The following is a 20,115-nucleotide window of genomic DNA, read 5'->3' as shown; positions in this document are numbered from 1 at the left end:
AGTTAAAAAAAAAAGAGAAAGCAGATATTTAGATAATTTATTTATGTTTCTTATTTATGCTCCTTATTGTTTTATGCAGATTGTTGCGGGAGCGGAGAGTTTAGGAGAGATGAATAAATATCAGCCTGAAAGTTGAAGGATGAATGAAACTGTACAAAAGTTTAGTTATATATTTTTTTAATTTCCATGCTAACTAAATTAAGTTTATTTCCTGTTAATAATTAAAAATAAATGATTTATATGCTATGCGTATGATAAATAATAGTATTTTCATAATTAAATTTATATAAATTCATTGTAAAATAATAAAATATAATGATTTTAAATAATTAAATATGATAGTTTTTTTTAATCTTAAATATGATAGTTTTTTAAAAGAGAACAAAGGAAAAAAATTTCAGAGGAGGAGCCAGGAATTTTCTTCTTTTCTTTTCTTTCTTTCTTTTTTTTTTTTTTGGTGGTTGTTCTTGTTATTTGAAAATTTATTATTATTAATTCTATGTCCGAAGAGACTTGTTTCCATCCACGGCAAGGTTCTTTTCTTTTCCACAAATGTCGTATTTACTGACACGGAAATGGAACACTCCCATCTCTCCTCTGATTCCTTCTTTTTTCACCCCAAAGCTTTTCTCAATTCACGACTCAATGCGTATTCCTTCTGGACTAGTGTGAAGCTTTGAATCTTGATATTTAAAAAAAAAAAAAAAAATTTGGTGCCAATCGTTGATTTTTTCTCACCAAAAAGAAAAAAACGAACAAGAATAGAAGAAGAAAGATTTGGAAAAAGAAAGAAAGAAAGAAAAAAGTATGCTTGCTATAAAAAACGGGATCTCAGAGAAGCTTTCAAGACTGTTCTCTGATTCACCATCGTCTCAAACGTTAGATCAAGAATCTGAGGTACCATTTTTGTGGAATTTTGTTTTATGCATGGAAGCGATGTTTGGAGTGCTTTGAGCCTTTTTTTGGAACCAAGGGATTCAGGGAAATTGATATTTGTATTTGATCTGTTGATAAAGTTGGGATCTTTGGGTTTTAGGCCCAATGTTGTTGCTGTGGATGTTTATTTTGCTTAATGACGATGACGCTGCTTCCGTGACTTTTCGTTTGATATCGTTTTTAACCACCAATAATAGGTTAGATTTGATATAATGTTGCTAGCTGGAAATTGATTTACTTGATAACTGAAGCGTTCTTGAATCCTGCTGAATGAAGCAGATCTTACTGAAATCGTCTAGGTGCTTGTTACCATTTTCTTGGCAATGCTGTTGGTTTGATTAATCACAGAGTTCAAATGGGGCGATGTCTAATTTCCTGATGAGAAATGTATGTTCGGTGCTCAGATCTGGTGGGAGAAAGATAAATAAATAACTGAATAAATAACTGAATTGTAGAGTATGCAACTTTAATATGCTCTCAAGGACCTGAAGCTTTACCTAGGAAAGTGTTTCTCTCAATGAATTATTTTGTGATGAATTGGCTGTAATCTTGAAATTTCCAATAGCAAATGTGATTGAAGAAGTTGTAGTATTACCACTGAATCATGAGAGAAACCAAGAAAACTAGTTTCCAAGGTGAAGGAAAGAGAGTGAAAACAGCTACTCTTCTCGAAATCTTGACGAGTATTTCCCTAAATTTCAAATGTGAGATTTATATATATATATATATATATATATGTATATATACTTGGATTTGAAAGTGCTTGCTCAAGTAATGTCCATAAACTGAGTGGCCTAACCAGAATTTTAACAGATGCAAGGTGCATACGTATGATTATTATTTATGTGGTCTCTGTGCTGTTTGCCATTGTTGTATTGCCATGTATAACATCAATTTGATTCACAATTCTATTCCCATCAAGAGGTTTTTTCTTTTATCTCTTTGAAGGGAAATATAATTCTAAAACCTTATTTTCCTTTCACACATTCCTCCATTTAATTCATTTAATCGGCAACATGAAATCATTATCCTACTGGACTAGAGGGCCACCATGTTGTACTGTTCTAAGCTTTTTAAGGAGTAGGCCAGTGAGTCGATTTCCTGCCAAAACATTGAAATACATATACAAGCAATGGTGATTTCATCATATCATCTAATTATTGATACCAACCGATTTGCATGAAAAACATGTTCTCGCGGAGGAAGACTGAAGAATTCCGTGCTTCTAATTTCAGTATTTCACAATAGGTGACACCTTGGCTGTTAACTTCAAGCTCTTAAATCACGAAAGTGAGTGAAATCACTCTAAAGTAGGAAGTGGCGAGTCTGAAAATATAGTATTGTCACTGACATTGTTGTGTCTTGGAATCTTAATCACAGTTTATTCCGTCTGTTCTGGTTGCCTATTCTAACTTTTGGCTTCTACATCATACTAGTGTAATCTAATGTGGTAGATTGGAGAAAACTATTGAATTCCTTACAGTGAACTATAGATTCCAACTTTCAACTTCCCAAAAGGACAAATCAACAATATCACATTACCACAGGAAGATTCTAGTTTCTTTCCTTTGGTTCTTGACCGTGGTCGATGCTCGTGGGACGCTTAGGTGATGTTGAGTCGATTTGTCGAGAAACTGACTTTGTTTCTAGCTTTTCCCGGTTATATTATCTCGTTGCATGTGGAAGAAAGGTTTTTTGTGTTTTAACCTTTCTGCATTGCCTTTTCTTTTGCAGTCACTTGCTCAAGTAATACCAGTGACAGTTATATTTTACTTGATTCTGATCGTCTTCCTTCTTATGGAACAGTATTTTTTCAGATTGTCTTTCATAACACTAGACTTTCATACGTGTAGGCTGGACCGGGTGCTAAGGATGGGAAGTCTGCGGCTTCTATGTTTTCCTTCATTCTACCTTCTTTTGGGTGGTTAAGAACAAATGAACACAAAAATGAGGTCAAATCAATGGAATCATCAAATTCATTTAAATGGAAAAGTAAAACTTTTTCATGGAAAGATAAACCCTTGGACGCACATTCTAAATGCAATCCCGTTCACGAAAATATAGAGAATAGAAGTTTGAATGAAGAAAATGGCTTTCCTTGGAACATAAATCAGAATAACAAACAGTCCGGTAGCCTGTCAGAAAACGGAGAACCTGGGTCTGGGAGAAGCACTAGTAGCAGCTCTGATATATTTGAAGCTGCCATTAGCCCGCATGATTTTGAAAATTCCATGCCCACTCTCATGGATGAATCTCATTTTATTTCACCACATCTGCACCAATTCTTTGACTCTTCCCTTCCTAATATTGTGAAAGGGTGCCAATGGGTCTTGTTGTACAGGTAACATTGAGTATATGTGTTTAGATACTAGGTTTCATATATGGTTCTTGATGTGTCTTCTTTATCTTGATTGAAGGGCAGTACTGTAAGACATGGTATATCACTTCGTACGCTCATCCGAAATACTTCTGGCCACTCTGGTCCTTGTCTATTGGTGTGTCAATCTTTACATTGAAGTTTAAAACCAAATGCACCAACATAATTTATTTTTTTATCTCTATACAAAACTTATCCGATCTTCCATGCAGATTACTGGTGATAAACAAGGTGCCATATTTGGTGGGTTGCTAGATTGCCCTCTTACGGCTACTGCAAAAAGGAAGTATCAAGTATGCTATACGCTTCTCTAGTTTCCAGATCATTTAGAGTTCATGGTTTGAGATTATCGGGGTTTATCACGTCTAAGTAGATGTAATCTTTTAAAAATTCTGCATGATCTGTTTGACAGGGAACAAATCAAACTTTTGTTTTCACAACCGTACATGGTGAACCAACACTATTTAGGCCAACTGGTAAGAATGCTACAAAACTGTACCTTTGAATAAACTTCAAGTCTCTCAAAGGGACCTTCGAATCGGAATCTGTGCTTGTGTTCCATGGTTGAGTTGTATAGATTTTACAATGAAGAAAACTTATCCCTAGCTTATAGAGAGTGAAAATTTTGGTCTCTATTTTCTGGCTAACATAGTTTTTTTGTTTATTAGCAAAAGGTTACGTGGTTGCTAGAGGTCTCATTTAGGTCCAATGATCATTAACCTAGCTGAAAAATCTGTACACTGTAGCAGGTGGAATAAGTCTGCTCCATACTTGATCATAAATTTAAAAGTAACACGGTCATTTACTGAATAGAATTGAGTTATGGTTGGGTTGGACAGCAAAGAAGGCTTTCCAAAATACGTAAAGGTTGAAAAACTGAACTTCCTATATTTCTTGTCTAGGTGCCAATAGATACTTTTATCTGTGCTTGAATGACTTGCTTGCCCTTGGAGGAGGTGCAAACTTTGCCTTGTGCTTGAATGAAGATCTGTAAGTACTTTCTCATGCATACTTCAAAACTTCCTGCATTTTAATAATTGAGAATGTAAGTTTTCTGACCACATTCTGTGATTCTCTATCAAGATTGTCTGGAACCAGTGGACCTTGCGAGACCTTTGGCAACTCGTGTTTGGCTCATGAACAAGAGTTTGAAGTGAAAAATGTAGAGGTAATGATACTATTCCTTGTAATCTGTGTTATCTGATTTACATATCTTGTTCAAGATATGCCAGTGTGTGTTTTGCATATTATGATATGGTTCTTGATTTCTGGACTTTTTTTTAAGAAGTTCTTGATTTCTAGACTTTTGACAAGTATTAGAAACAATATTTTTACTCATGGCATAGGTTCAAAATTATATAGATTTTCGAATAGTTGCAATTGCTTTGCTACCTCTTAGGGAAGCCAGAGCGGTGAATGTTCTATGTTGAAGTGTTGAAGACTGACTGCCTTGTTGTCAGGGTAGGAAAAGGACAACTAGGCATCTCTTTTCCTTTGAAGAGGGGCATAGGTTAGTAGCCTAGTGAGAGTTGGGTCAACTTCTATCAGGTTCTGCTTTCACCGAATGGAGCCAAAAAGGGATCTTTCGTGTATAATCTGCGTAATTCCTTGTGATAAGCAAATGAAACCAGTTCTTGGTTTGCTGCATTTTTTAGGGTGGGTATTCAGGAAAACTATTGAGCACTCACTTATCAGGAAATATGACAAGGGGCTAATGAAAGATATGGCATAAAACTTACCATAGTCGCTCATTATTTAGCCTTCACTTGATGATTCTTCTGATGTTTACTTTGTAGTGATCGTAACGTCAAGTTTTGTTTCGATTTGCAGCTGTGGGGTTTTACACACGCATCTCAATATCTACATTGAAGCTAGAGGTCACGCATTGTCTTTGTTTTTTACTTAGCCAAATTATTGATGGTTCTATTCGTTCATTTTTCTCTTTTCTGAAATTTGTTGAAGAAGTTGCCTTCTTAGGAAGATTAACGTATATATGGATAGCATTGACTCAGATTTGGATGTAATATTTATTACTTGCATCATAACTTGTATTGACCTACCCAAGAGAACAAGGGTAGGTTTTATTCATTACAATTGTTTGTACAATTGTCATATTGGCAGGGTGTTAGGACCATAAAGCATTTTTATTATTATAAACTAAAATCAAGCAATTTTTAATTTTTTGGGCATCAATTTGTAATTTGATTGTGGGTCAAATTTATGATACATTTATGTTATTGGATTGTCAAATACACTAGGAATCTGTGTTTTTCGTGAGCAATTCAAAGGTGAGGTGCTTCAAACGTTATTAGAAACGACACAGAATCACTACACTTTTAAACCTCAGGAAATAGATCAAGTCCTGTAGTCTACAACTTTTCTTTGCTGATGTGAGGAGAAGAATCGACGACTTAGTCGGATGGGTGTCGATTTTCCCGTTAACGGGAATCTCAGAAGAAGTCGCGCCGGATAACATAGTTTCTTGAGGCAAATGGCATTAAATCAACGGCTTCCCATCTGAATTGCTGCCGGTTGTCAACGGCTTCCCATCTGAATTGCTGCCGGTTGTAGTTTCTGCCGGAGGAACTGATCCTTTGTTGTTCTGATCATCAAAACTTGCTGGATCTAGATAAGATTGGTAAGGGGGCAACCTGATAGGTAGCGGCCAAGTTAGCAAAATACCAATTGAGAAACAGATTTTGAAAACACAAGTTTTTTTTTTTATGTAGTGAGCATCCATTATGGGCACATATACAAACACCTGTTCAGGTTTGACATCCACTTATTGGATGTACAGAACGTCAACTCAGTCGATGTTATACTTACATAAGTATGCACAATGGATGCTCATCTTATCGAAACTTTTGAAAACATTGTGGACTCTTTGTACCTCGCTGCGGTCGTAGTATGACCATCTATATTCATTTTCACATCAAATATATTGCCTCCAAAGATAGTCTTGTCAGTGAAATATTTCGACATCAAATATTGTTTGTAATTAGCCTCGTATCTCTGCAACGTTTCGGTGGGTTCATCTACCTCGGTAATGCTGTAAAAAAAAACATGATAATTAAAACGCTTGCCTCCACACGAGAATCTATGCCTCGGAGAGAAACAGAGATGAGTAAGCAAACATGGAAGTAAAACGAAAACAAGTTCATAACAAACAGAGAGAATTCGGATCACAAACATGGTTCACCGAGTTTTAGCTGCTCAGCGAGGTAAAGTTCCGGATGAAAATGGTCATGTAACTAGAAAGCTGTGTTCTTTTTGGAATTTGGGCGATTTCAATGTTCATTGTGGAACAGGGTCTGTCTATGTTAGCACATGGGCACTGCTTATGTGCTGCATCCAACGAACCATGAACATCTTAAATGCAAAAAAAATTGTGTCGTTGAATCTCATTCGAGCAGTGCCCAAATGGGGTAGCATAAACAAAACCGTGGAACACAAGGATGACATCGCGACTGATGCAGCCAGAACGCATCTTTTTCAAAAAAATTCTATATTTTTCGATGAAAAATATTCTATATTATATAATTATTTCTACTTCTATTATAAAAATAATCTCCTGCAATAACGCGGAACTGGATACGGCAGCCTATGCGACGGTGAACCATGATCATATTTAAATTCTTGTATTTTTTCAAAAATATATAAAATGGGCTCACTTAATACTGGAAATAAACTTGCTAACAAGAGTACATCTTAGATGGGAAAACAGAAAAATCAAAGCTTGATTCTGTAAATATGATAGGAGAAAATACCCAGGGAAAAGAAGATTAATCGCCATTGTCAAGTAAAACTTACTCAATTGGGTCTTTAATGAACTCTTTGCTTTGCTCCTCGGAACCCATAATCTCTTTGGATTCATCCTTCAAAAAAAAAAAACTATAATCAGAATCGTACATTAAAGATTCAGAAAATTCAAATTCGATACAGGCGTGCAGTGACAGTTGGGTGTGGTGTGAGTGTAAATAGAAGAAAAGAAGAAAAAGATCCAATAAGAAATCACCGGCGGCGGTTCAACTTTGGCTGAAGAAGAATGTGCGGCGGAGGCTTGGGAGTCGGAAACCGAGCTTGGTGGGGAAGCTGGTGCCGCCATTAGAGAGAGTTTTGAATGAATATTTTCTGCTTGATATTATTTCGCTTCCTAAATAGTTCGGAGAGTGAAAAGAGATTTTACTGCACGGTTGTACCTCAACGTACAAGCAAGGAAAATTTTTGATATTGGAAACATTTTTTCATTTTTTTTTAGGAGGAAACTTTTTTTGATATTGATCATATATATATGTGAAAAAAGAAAAAAAAAATTTGGCTACCTCTATGAAAACCTTAATCCGTGGAGTTTTTAATATAAACTACGCCATAAACTAAGCACATGGATTTAGTAAATCAATAATATTTGTATATTCTCTTAATATAAATAAGTTAAGAGTATGAAAAGATATATTTCGTAGTACGAATTTTGTATTGAAATTGTGATTTTAAATTTATACACTAAAATAGTCTTTATGAGTTCACTCTTGTTGCACATGTTGAATCCATAGATATGATGTACGAATTAGTGCCCCATAGACCATAGTCCACATATCGCCCAATTTAATGTTTTGAATTGAATGGTTTATCATGAAACATTCGATAATTTTCTCATGACAAATTTAAATCTTCTTTTGTGTGTATCATGTTGTTGTGTGAACTATAGTTGTTCATTTATACTTCGAAGATAACCAAAATCAAAATTAACTACCCAGTGGCTAATACTCGTAGCATCCCACCAAAATTATTTCCGAGATGAATAAGAACAACCCAGTTGTCAGCAAATACAAGTAATGTTTGAGATTATTTCTAAGAAACACTTTTGAACTATATCATCTATACTAGAAACTATGCAAGGAAGCAAAAGAAAATTGTTCCCGTATAACAACTCACTTGGGTTTATGTTAAAATGGAACGTCAAAATATTTCATTTCCCCTTTCCAGGCAAATCTTTTACAAAATAGAATACCTCCAAATTAAAATTATACAGATAGTTCATGATTTGGTTGGTTGTCTTACAAATGATATCGACCCACAGTCAGACAGCTATATCAAATTGGAAAGTGCTTTTAGATTTCTTCCCACCAGAATATATCCAGAATTGGATCAATCCACCAACTATGAGGCAATAAAGGTACCCTTGAGTGTAAGCTCTGCATCGAACTCATCTAATCGAATTTGACCTTGAAAGTATGATTGGAAGTCCATTAAATGTTTGCTTCAAGATTCTGATGGACCGTCCTCCTCAGGAAGTCCAAATATTCTGAGATTTCTATCCATAGAACCAACAGCGATGTATTTTGCATCTGGGCCAAATTTCACGCATGTTGCTTTGCCTGCATCCAAGGAAAGCCATGTACATATGCAACATGATCAATCAAAACGTTCATATTGACAAGAAATATTTATCATTTTTATTCGCAGCACATCGAGAAAACATTTATGTGAAAGCTTGTGACCAAATAAAATTTATCAGATAGTTAAGGAAGGAGGTATTAACCTGTGCCTGACAAATCAGGAAACGTCTTGATACAATTCCATTCAGATTTGACATTGGCAACTTGATAAACTCTGAAATGCGAAGAAGTAGCATGGAATCACAATCATGACCAAGTGATGAAAACAATAATAACCCAGACTTTTCAAAGCTTACAGGGATAAAGATATAGCATTAAACAATTCAAAGCAATAGTCAGATGCAGCTAACAAGTTTTGGAAGAGAGGGTTGAGTGATTTGGTCTCAACCTTCATTCAATAGAATAATTTATTTGCAAGATTACCTAACGTCCGACCCTCCTATTGCAAGGTAACTTCCACTGTGATCAAATTCCACTGCATAATAAGAAATAAAAGCACTGTATGAGAAGATATAGTTGTCTGCACATCAAAATTGCGACCTTATGAAATAATTTTCTTTCCTTTACTTCGATTTTCAAAGCAGATCTCTATCGAAAACACCAATAACAAATTCCACCAGTCAAACTAAAAAAAACTTGGTGCTTGAAACCTATCTTGTAGTATAATGCAGAGCAGAATTCCATAAGATGTATCCACAGAACTGCTCGATAGCTGACACTAAAAAATTGAAGAGCAAGTACCAGCACCACACGTTTCTAGCAGTATCAATCCCTTTTTTTTATATAGAGAACCAAATAACATATGCCAGACAAGATACGATACCTGATTGCGTAGGTGTATTTTCCTCGTATGGAGAAAAAGTCCTAAAGTTCCTCAATTTTCGTAGATCCCACAACTTAACACCATCTTGAGCAGCAGTCTAAAAGTTGAAATACAATAATCATATCCTAGAAAAATATCATGAAAACATCAATTACAACTGAGGCAGGTAAACCAACCGCCAGGAAGTAACCATTTTCAGAAAATGAAATGGCTGTAACTGCTCCAATATGCCCATCAAATCTCGCAACATTCGCCTGAACATTAATCGTAAAATCTAAGACTCCATGATAACAGAAGGATACAAAGGGATCGATTTATATTCACAATAGAAATAGCCTTCACCTGACTCTTTACATCCCAAATCTTAACAATAGCCCCAGTGGTACCAGTTCCAAGGATGAGACCATCTGGGTGAAAAGCTGCAGATGTGTAGCCTTCAGAAGATCCAGAAGTGTCCTCAACCTGTATGACATTATATGAATTACCTAAACCAAAAAATCGATGCCATCATGACGAAACGAGTAGCCAACATCCGAAAAATAGAGTCTGGTGGCCTTACCTGAGTAAGGCATAAACCAGAAGCTAGATCATAGAAGCACCACGTGCTATCAAGAGAAGCCGTAACAAAGTAGTTATTGGTAGCATGAATTGTAACAGCTTGCACCTGTGATATTTCATTACATGTACCAACAAATTTAACAGATCTTCAGTATACTCAATGACAGCACGAGTCCACAGCCCCACACATGAGAACACCACATAATTTGAATTTACAAGCCTGACTAACTTCATCAAGGTATATGTAAAAAGGAGTGAACTAGTTAGCGCAAATACTAGATAATATATCAGACTTGAATGAAAGCACCCCACATGCTTCTGCAACCAATCCTCCAGTTTCAAAGCTCAAAACTACATAGATCAACCGTAACAAACATTAAATTTTCCCCTTAAATTTGACTAAAACTCATATTTAACAGATTTTCAGGATACTGAATGACAGCATGAGTCCAGATCCTTCAAATTAGGCTAAGATAACTTTACGGTGAACAGGATATGCTTGGCAGTTGGCTGCATTCACCAAGTGATGTTGAATGCATCATAAAAAGTTCATCCAATTATCCAACAGTGTCATGTTTGACAAAAGTAATCCAATGGACTATGAGAATTCCAAGTAAAAATAGACCAGATATATTTTCATTAACAGAGATGAAATCAATTACCTCAGCAGTATGATCCTTCAAAATATGCTTACAATCATAGTTTCCATTTTCAGATCCTTGCCAAACTCGAACTGTCTGCGGAGAAGATAACATAAATGTTGAATGTGACAAAAATATATAAAAGACAATAAAACTTGCATAATTTCCACAGTAGAAATCATAATTGATATGGGCATCAGTATGAAATATGAGATGGCCTAAGCCTCATGCAGTAAAATTGAGAACAAATGCCAGTATTAAATTCAAGAAAAGTGCAAAACATCTACAGCATTGGTTCTATTATCTGTTTGTCTGTTGGGAAGGTTGAAGTGAGGGGTTAGGTTTAGTTCTCTCCATCAATCTAGAAGAATACAATAAGCAACAAGGAAGCTGATTCAGCACACACCATTACATTAACTTGCTGATTGCACCAAAACAAATAGAACCAAAATGACCAAAAGGTTTGATTCATTTTGAGAGAATTTTCTCTCATGCAGAACTTTGTCACTAGACTGAATCAAAAAGTAAAACTTGATGCCCAGCTTCAAGTAAGTTTTACTGAAAAATGTATGCGTGTGTGTGTGTGTGTGTGTGTGAGAGAGAGAGAGAGAGAGAGAGAGAGAGAGAGAGAGAGAGAGAGAGAGAGGGAGAGAGAGTAAATACGGATAACAACAATTGCAGATGGCAGCAGAGAGAAACATCAATAATCAGGTAGTTTCAAAAACTTTGTTTTGAGTAGGGATCACACTTTTGAATACTGTATTTAATACAATGTGCAGGGCAAAAATCTGCATTTATTTAAGTTTGGATTTCAGCAAATCGCAATTAATCCCAAGCAGAGGCACAGAGTGTTTTCAACTCTGCAGTTCAATTCATTCAATAAAAAACAAATCGTTGCTGCATAACTTGAGATTATGATACAGCAAACAACCAAATGGTAAAGATACAGAAATTTTACAGCAAAAGAGGTCTTATGCATCCCAGAAAAGCAATCAATTTTTTAATCAACCTAAAAATACATCACAACACCCAATACAATACCCCCATAGGAAGGCCACTTTTTTGAGAAAAATATGAATCAAACCAGCAAAGCAGAGTGAAGAAAAGTACAGCAGATACGAGACTAAATTGATTGAGCTGAAGAGGAAAAGGTAAATAATTTCTGACATAGAGTTTTGAAATTACTTTATCAGCAGAGCCGGTAACTATGAATTCAGCCTCAGCAGCAAATTTGACATTTGTGACCTACAAAGAAGATATATAGACCAGATTTAAAATGTGGAAACAAAATACAGATAAAAAGTGTTTACAAAGATCTGCAGATAACTAAAAGTTGATTTCAGATACCTTTTTTGAATGACCACTGAGAGTAGATACTATCTGTCCTGAAGGTCTATCAAAGACTACAGCATTTGAATCAACCCCAGCAGTGACAATGATGTCCTAAACAGAAGACATAGAGCAAAGCAAGAATATACGAATAATTAATTGATTAGAACCCCAATAGAAACAAAATTTTGGTGATCGAACTTCATGGATCCAATAAACATCGTGCCAGATGACCAGAAGGTTTAAGGCTATGTTTATATTCATTTATTTCAGCAGTTTCTATCTTCAAAATAAAAGTTTCAACTATCTCATTAATTTTATTTTTGAAAAACTTGATTTCACATCTCCCGATATAATCATACTTCTGGTTTCAACTCTCACCCTCTCTTCAATCAAAAAACACCCCTTCCGACAATAAAAGAATACACAACAGCAACCACGGACTCATCAATTTGGTGTAGGTCAAACCAAAAGGCGATCTAGTTTTGTATTACCTCTTATCAAGAAGTAATGTGTGCCAGCAACCCTATTGTTTTCATGTTAGAATTATCAAAACCAATAGAGTTCCAACATCAAAAGGATAAGATATATTAAAATTTACTCATTTTCCTCTGTGACTGAATGTATCATATAACTAAAGATACTCCCAAAAGGGAAAACTTACTCTAATTTATGTATGACCTAAATAAACGAGGGATCAAAACGGTTAAAATTCTGGTCGTATATATACAATTACAAAAATATTTTTTACAGAATAAGTGGCTAACAGAATATAATATTTCGAAAAAACATGTAAATTTTTTGTTTCTCATAATAAATGGTAATCATACAAGCAATCATGTGATGAACCATAACCCTTAACGAATTTTAACTGCAAAAGGAATAGTCATATCGTTTCGAATTTTCGGGAAAATAAATCCCTACCTTTAATGAACAAATGCTCCAAGAGCCAAAGTTAAAAATCAAATGTTCTCTTGATGTACCAACCACCAAAAACTATAGTTAAGCGCAAGAGAGCAACTCAGATCTTTTAAACTATATAGCACCCCAAGAGCTACTACACCTTGATTGTTATGCCACATACACATGCATGCAAGACAACCGTGTAATTTTTGCTCCCCAACACAAATCATAAATCATAAAATATATCTTACAGTTCTATGTCCACAAATAAACTTTGCTAATTAAAATGTCTAATTTCCAAAGAATGTCAATCATGGAAACATGCAACAAGACCAATAAGCTTTGCTGGTGAAATCTTTTCAAAGAGGGCCATGAAGTTCCTCTTCGGTAAGAATCGTCAAATGCAAAAAAATGGTAAAGTCAAGTCAGTTATATTATCCGGTACCTTGGAATACTGAATATCCAAAGACAATATGCCAGGTTTATTAGTTCGATGAAGAGGATGACTAGTAAGTTGAGTGAACCTCTCCACAGCTTCAAGAGGAGCCAATGTCGAAGATATCTGGGATAAAATACAGAAAAGGTGGCAAAGTACTGTGAAAAATACTTCTTCCTCCAATATTAAATTGACACTCTTAATTCACAAAGCTGAAATTATACACCAGCTATAACCTGGCGCTTTTTCCTTTGTTGTGATAGCGCAGCATTACAGTCCGTAAGCTCGGAAATAATACCACTTGAGATTCCTGGACGGATTCTTTTCCCATCCGGACCCATCTCATCTTCCTCAGCAGCTGCAAAGGAACACATGCAAAATTAGATATCAAGAGTAAGAAATGTGAAAGGAATGAATCTAACTAAACAACAAGTCAAGAACCTCTTTTCCCATTGCTTAATACAGCAGCATTTGCTTCATTTGGAGTAGCAATTGACGAGGGAATCTGTCTTTCAGCCTGTGCCAGTAATGAACGAGCCTCGTCCCTTTCCTTCTTCAATCTCGCAATCACACGACATGCTGCATCATGCTGAAAGACAAGATAGAAACTACTTAACCACAAACAGCACACTGGAAAAAGCATGATCCTTCATCCATGTACAACTCCAATGATGAACCAGAAAAGGGAAAGGCACAAACTACAAATTCAAAAATTAGGCCAAACTGCGAAGGCAAACATGATTACAGGAGAAACATTGTGTGCTATACTGCTATCACAAATTCATTTCATTCTTAATAGGAAAAAAAGGCGTATTACTGGTACAAAGAAAGGCCATAGAACAGAGAACATATTCGGAGCCAACAAAGAACAAAATAATTAACATGCACACTCAATTACCATCTGAATTCTGATCAACTTATTCGCACCTGATATAATGCATGACTTAGCTCTTGCCTTGCAGTATGTAATTGTTGCTCCAGCGCAAAATTTGAAAGCATCAAACCATCCCATTCCTAGTTTAAAGAAAGACATAATAAAAAGAAGACATCAACTGACAAATTAAAAGGTTTTTAGTAATCCATCGCAACGAAACTCAAACAATTGTTATCATAGAAGAATTGAGATAATAATTTTGAGCCCAAGCAGGAATGATATAGATAATATGCTAAAAGAACCAAAAGAAGTTGTTACCAAGTAGACAGTTAATTCATAGACTGGCTAGATTTCTTAAAACGCTCAAAGCAAAAAGAAGAAGAAATTGAAATATGCAAGGTACTTGCAAATATGCAGTCTGACATCATGAATCAAAAAAATTTTGATGGAGACTTATGGATGTCAAATTCCATTGCTCACTAAAGTTCCTTCAAAATAACCTAAAAAAGTTCAAAGGTCGACAACGTTTTGAGAATTCAAATTTCAAATAGCAGACAAACACTATGTTAGAACTTAGAATCACACAAAATCACAAATTTGGCATAAAAACTGTGTTTGAAAAACACACATGAATAAGACTTGATGGCCGCACATACTTTTTTCCAATTAATTAATAAAGAGTTTACAAAGATTCTTCAATTCCAAAATAAATGAAGGCTCGCATGAAGGATGATGGGATAAAAAAATCACAGATTGTAAACCTCATAGCCAAATTGAGAACTACAAAACAAATTAAGTTAGACAAGAAACAGAGAGACATACAATCTGAAACATTCCCAGCATCCCAGGAATACTTGCAGCTTGCACTGGTCTGGGCTTCACTATCTGCACATAACTCCCAACCATAAAGCTTAACATTGTTTTTCAATCAACACATCATCAGAGAAATGGTAAGACATTTCCCACCATATGAAGAATACATATGGATAAAATACAACCCAAAATTCTTAGGTATAATATAAAGTACATACCTTCCCAGTCTTGATTGGAACAATATCTTCAATTGTCAGAGGTTCTCCAGTAATTGGACATTTTCCATAATCCTAATCAGATAAAAGATGTGAAAAACAAAACGCACGGAGAAATGCGCTTGAATTACTTCAAAAACAATAAGTAAATACTGAAAGCAAAACCCCAAAAAAAAAAAAGAACAAGAAAAAAACAAAAACTTCAAGCAACAAAAGAGACGTAACAGCGTAAGGGCCCTAAAGATCTACACCAGATTTTTTAAAGCATTATCACAAAATTGTTCTCCTGTACATTTCCGCAGATTATGAATGCATCACAATTCATAAATTCCTAAGACGGCGAAAAAAGTACGGACCAAGATGTGGCGCTCAATTAAGCGCTTCTCGAAGAGAAGCCCTGAATTCTTCGAGACGACAGGTTCCTCTGGAACCTCTCCGGAAACTACACAGTTTCAGTGAAAACCACATATAAGCTACAGCAAAAAAACAAGAATACAGTGAAAACAAGAAGTTAAACACAGAAAGGAGAGCAGTAGAGATTTACTGGAACAATTCATGGCGACACACAGTTATGCTCTGCGTGCGTTTATTACGGTGAAGCTAGTACTAGGGTTTATGCTCGGTGTGTGTTTGGATGGGCGAGGAGGAGACGGACTGGAGGGTCAATTAGCGACTTTACTTATAATAATGATACAATAGAATAACATACAGTGATAATAATCTATTTTATTTAGGCTTGTTTGGTTCATTCAGTCTTGCGTTATTTTTGTTATATTATTTATTTATTTATTAATTATTAATTTTATATTAATTAAATTAAATAAACTATAATCTATCCATTAAATCAAATAATATATTAATTATTATTTTTTATTTATTTTTAATTACATTATATTAATTATCTATGTATTACTTATTCTATCACTCAAACCAAACGATGAATTAAATTATATTATTATATGTTCGGGATAATGTATTAAAATGTATCTAATGTTTCGGTCGTGTCCCAAATATATCCTTAAAGAATTTTGTGGGCTGAATGAGTCCCTTATCGTTGCACATGTGTCTCAAATATATTTTTTCGTTAACACTCTCGGTTTAAATTAACGGAATGAACATGTGTTGCTCAACTTTCACCCCCAATTAAAAGCCCACATCCTTATCTACGTGAACCCTAATTTAAAGCAGCAAACGAAAAATGAAGATCCATCCTTTTAACCTACACTTGGCCACGGGCTGATTCTGGTCCAGGTCCGGCTCGGAACCGACGGGTCCGGGTTGGTATTTTTCCAACCCTTGGCCGGTTCCGGTCTGGGTTGGTGAACCGGCGGTTTCGGTCCGAGTCCAGTTAACCGTCTTTCGGGGTACGGGTCACCCTTGTTTTTTTTTAAAAAATAAATTCTTTTTAAAAAAACTTTTACAATTAAATTTTTAAAAACTCTATTAAATATTTCATTATATCAATAAAAAAATATATAAATTTATTAAATAAAAATATATATTTTTAAACTTTTAACATCTTCTAATATTATATTTATTCAATAAAAAATATATGACATTTCAACTTTCAACATTTTATATTAAAAACTATATCTATTTCAATAAAAAATAGATTATACTTATTAAATAAATAATATATTACATTTCCTATATTAAAAATTATATATATTCTAATAAAAAAATTTATTACATTTATTCAATAAAAAATATATTATATTTCAACTTTAAACATCTTATATTAAAAAATATATCTATCTCAATAAAAAATATATTACATTTCAATTTAAACATCTTATATAGGAAATTTATTGCATTTAATTATTTTCAATCACATTCGAATATCAAATGATCTATTGGCCTAGTGACAAGAGTAATGTCTCAATATTAGTTGGTCTTGGGTTCAAATCCAACATGTGTAGATTTTAAATATATTATTTAAAAATAGGCCGACCCGCCGCGTTGACCCGGGCCAACCCACCGGTTTGTACCCGGGTCAAAACCGTCGGGTCGACATGTTTCATAAAGAAAAACCGTGACCGGACCGGCCACTGGTCGGTCCGGTCACTGTTCCGGGTCAAACCGATTGACCCGATTAACCGGCTCGTGTTTTGGGTCGGGCCAAGGTTTGACCCGGCCCTTGGCCAGGTCTACTTTAACCATTTTCAATATCATATGCCTTTTATTCCTCTTCACGAAACCATCCCAGCAAGCATCAAACTATTCCACACCACTTTCGAACCCTCGACTTTTCAATGTATTCTTAGCTCTCCAAGCCTGGAAACATGCCATCACAGATGACCCCAACAACTTCACTTCAAACTGGTATGGCCATGATGTTTGCAAATACAACGGAATTTTATGTGCCCCGGCACCCGATGATCCCCACATAATCATAGTAGCTGGGGTTGATTTGAATCATGCAGGGATTTCAGGTTCATTGCTCCAAGAACTCGGCCTGTTAATTGATCTAGCCTTGTTCTATCTAAACTCGAACCGATTCAAAAGCACAATCCCGGATACTTTTCGTAATCTCCATCTCTTATGTGAACTTGATGTTGGTAACAATCTTTTGTTTGTGAAATTCCTTTTCGTCGTTCTCTGTCTCCCTTCACTCAAATTCATGGATATTCTGTCTGGAAAATTCCTTCCTGTCGTTTTCTGTCTCCCTTCACTCAAATTCATGGATATTCGATTCAGCAAATTCATTGTCGTTCTCTGTCTCCCTTTGCTCAAATTCATGGATATTCTATTCACTAAATTACAGGGAAAGATGCTACTTGGCTTGTTTGATAAAAAAATTTGATGCCCTTTTCATAAACAACAATGATTTCCAGTTCAGTCTTCCTTAAAACCTCGGGAACTCGACAGCTTCTGTTTTAGTTCTTGCCAACAACAATCTCCAGGGATGTTTACCTTCAAGTATAGGGAAAATGGCAAAAACCATGAACGAGATTATCATCAGTAATGCTAGACTGGGAGGGTGTTTGCCTCAGGAAATCGGGTCACTGACCAAATTGACAATGTTTGATGTGAGTTGGAATAGGTTTGTGGGGAGTTTTCCTAAAGCTATTGGCAACATGAAGTCCTTGGAACAACTGCATGTTGCACATAACAAGCTCTTCGGGGAGATTTCAGAGAGAATTTATTCGTTGCCAAGGCTGGAGAATTTCACTTTTGTTGATAATTACTTCTGTTTCGTGTCGCAAGATTAAAGCTAAGGATGATTCCATGAATTGTATTCCCTACAAGCCTAAACAGTGTTATGATGAAGAGTGCCATGCTCTTTACTCGCATCGAAGTTGCAGCTCCAGGCGACGTCTTGCAGCCCACCACCAGAGCAAAGGCGACGTCTAGCTGGCAGATAAATCGGGAGCCAAAGGTTTTGGAATTAGGGTTCACGTAGATAAGTGACGTGTGGATGAGGGGCTTTTAATTGGGGGTTGAAAGGTCACGTGAGCAACACATGTTCATTTCATTAATTCAAACCATGAGAGTTAACGGGAGGATACATTTGAGACACGTGTGCAACGATAAAGGATGTATTCAGCCCAAGAAATTCTTCATGGATATATTTGGGACACGACAGAAACATTATGGACATTTTAATGAATTATCCCTTTTACGTTCTCTCTTATAATCTTCTTCTCTTCTCTTCTCTTCTCTATATTAAATATGTGAATTTTATTTACATAACTACTTTTTTTCATTATTATATAATTTATATATTTTTTTCTCAATTATTTATGTATGTAACTTTTCAATTAACTTATTTATTTAAAATTTGTACTATGAATTTTTTCAAATAAACAAATTAAAATACTCCTAGTATTTTTAAGTTACATTTTTACCATGATTTTTAATTTATTTTATTTAATTATATAATTCACACATGAACAAATATATGAGATATTAATAACATAATAATTTTTCGTATAGTATATAAATACTTAAAATCTATCTATTATAGATTATGTTATTATTATATTATATTATATATTACTTTATTATATATTATTTTATTCTTCATTGACCTACACGATTACTATTGAATCCTAACTTTTGATGATAACAAAATAATACATCATTGTTATAGAATTGTCGTTATTCACATGTACTAACATGAATACATCTACTGTTGTGAAGACTTCTATTAATCTGAAGATATCAACCGATCTATGAGAAGACATCTACTGTTTTTAAGACTTCTACTGATCTGAAGATATCAATCGATCTATGAAAAAACATCAACTGCTCAGACGTCAACCGATCAAAGTTATGTATGGCAAGTATTGATGTCAACCAAAATACAAGACTATATTTGTTATCTCAAAGTTGTCTACCGATTTTCTTAGTCACAAGTACTCAGTAACGGATCATTGACAAGACAACTTAAATGCGAAAGGACAAGCATTTAAAGAGTCGTTTGATAAAGTTTTAAAAGTCGTAAATAGCATTTATGTGAATACACATTGAATTAACATAAAAACAACTCCAGTACAAATATTCACAGTCTAGCATATTTTACTTCGCTTAAAGAGAAAAAATAATCTGCTAAGTATCTGCTTGAAAAGAAATCTCTTACCACATGTTGACAAAGCAAATAAGATAGATTGTTGTTATCAAAGAAAAAAAGACGTTGGAGACTGAGATTAAAAATCGGAGAAATATGGAGCAAGAGAGACATATTGATACACACAGCTAACACATTATCAAAGCATTCGATCTTGAGCACAGAAACTTTCTCAACACTCTATTGCTCATTCAACCCTTTGCTAAGCAAAAGTAAATATGATCTTCAAGAGATCTTTCAAGGG

At 35.0% G+C, this 20,115-nt stretch overlaps 3 protein-coding genes and 1 pseudogene across 3 annotated transcripts; 2 read left to right on the top strand and 2 right to left on the bottom strand.

Moving 5' to 3' along the window:
* Window positions 1-542: 542 nt before the first annotated feature.
* On the top strand, window positions 543-5,481 carry LOC140863666 (uncharacterized). Its single transcript, XM_073267257.1, has 8 exons — window positions 543-897; window positions 2,790-3,277; window positions 3,359-3,431; window positions 3,526-3,606; window positions 3,726-3,789; window positions 4,216-4,303; window positions 4,397-4,481; window positions 5,144-5,481. Exons 1-8 carry the CDS (start codon window positions 808-810, stop codon window positions 5,180-5,182), a joined length of 1,008 nt encoding a protein of 335 aa, XP_073123358.1. The 5' UTR covers window positions 543-807; the 3' UTR covers window positions 5,183-5,481.
* A 56-nt stretch (window positions 5,482-5,537) lies between these two features.
* Window positions 5,538-7,461, bottom strand: LOC140863667 (uncharacterized). Its single transcript, XM_073267258.1, has 4 exons — window positions 7,329-7,461; window positions 7,124-7,188; window positions 6,204-6,362; window positions 5,538-5,964 (listed from the first exon to the last, which is right to left on the bottom strand). The coding sequence occupies exons 1-4, from the start codon at window positions 7,416-7,418 to the stop codon at window positions 5,811-5,813; spliced, it is 468 nt and encodes a 155-aa protein (XP_073123359.1). The 5' UTR covers window positions 7,419-7,461; the 3' UTR covers window positions 5,538-5,810.
* A 748-nt stretch (window positions 7,462-8,209) lies between these two features.
* Window positions 8,210-15,980, bottom strand: LOC140860075 (pre-mRNA-processing factor 19-like). Its single transcript, XM_073262839.1, has 18 exons — window positions 15,846-15,980; window positions 15,658-15,743; window positions 15,305-15,376; window positions 15,096-15,158; window positions 14,327-14,413; window positions 13,841-13,988; window positions 13,636-13,757; window positions 13,409-13,525; window positions 12,079-12,174; window positions 11,917-11,976; window positions 10,753-10,827; window positions 10,092-10,196; window positions 9,875-9,994; window positions 9,709-9,786; window positions 9,533-9,629; window positions 9,133-9,184; window positions 8,853-8,923; window positions 8,210-8,688 (listed from the first exon to the last, which is right to left on the bottom strand). The coding sequence occupies exons 1-18, from the start codon at window positions 15,856-15,858 to the stop codon at window positions 8,573-8,575; spliced, it is 1,578 nt and encodes a 525-aa protein (XP_073118940.1). The 5' UTR covers window positions 15,859-15,980; the 3' UTR covers window positions 8,210-8,572.
* Window positions 15,936-18,655, top strand: LOC140860456 (leucine-rich repeat extensin-like protein 6; annotated as a pseudogene).
* The last annotated feature ends 1,460 nt before the right edge of the window (window positions 18,656-20,115 follow it).

Source organism: Henckelia pumila, chromosome 4 (assembly GCF_033568475.1).
Source record: "Henckelia pumila isolate YLH828 chromosome 4, ASM3356847v2, whole genome shotgun sequence".
Classification (NCBI taxonomy): domain Eukaryota; kingdom Viridiplantae; phylum Streptophyta; class Magnoliopsida; order Lamiales; family Gesneriaceae; genus Henckelia; species Henckelia pumila.
The sequence above is the reverse complement of the archived record's forward strand: the minus strand, read 5'-3'. Positions and strand labels throughout refer to the sequence as shown.

Bases quoted from the DNA above. Each gene is read 5' to 3' on its own strand.
- LOC140863666 (XM_073267257.1), top strand. From the start codon at position 808: ATGCTTGCTATAAAAAACGGGATCTCAGAGAAGCTTTCAAGACTGTTC. The intron at 4,304-4,396 runs GTAAGTACTTTC...TTCTCTATCAAG, and splicing joins TTGTGCTTGAATGAAGATCT to ATTGTCTGGAACCAGTGGAC. The intron at 4,482-5,143 runs GTAATGATACTA...TTCGATTTGCAG, and splicing joins TTGAAGTGAAAAATGTAGAG to CTGTGGGGTTTTACACACGC.
- LOC140863667 (XM_073267258.1), bottom strand. From the start codon at position 7,418: ATGGCGGCACCAGCTTCCCCACCAAGCTCGGTTTCCGACTCCCAAGCC. The intron at 6,363-7,123 runs GTAAGTTTTACT...TTTTTTTTACAG, and splicing joins TTCATTAAAGACCCAATTGA to CATTACCGAGGTAGATGAAC. The intron at 5,965-6,203 runs GTACAAAGAGTC...GCTACCTATCAG, and splicing joins CATACTACGACCGCAGCGAG to GTTGCCCCCTTACCAATCTT.
- LOC140860075 (XM_073262839.1), bottom strand. The intron at 13,526-13,635 runs GTTATAGCTGGT...ATTTTATCCCAG, and splicing joins AACAAAGGAAAAAGCGCCAG to ATATCTTCGACATTGGCTCC. The intron at 8,689-8,852 runs GTTAATACCTCC...CCTTGGATGCAG, and splicing joins TCCTGATTTGTCAGGCACAG to GCAAAGCAACATGCGTGAAA.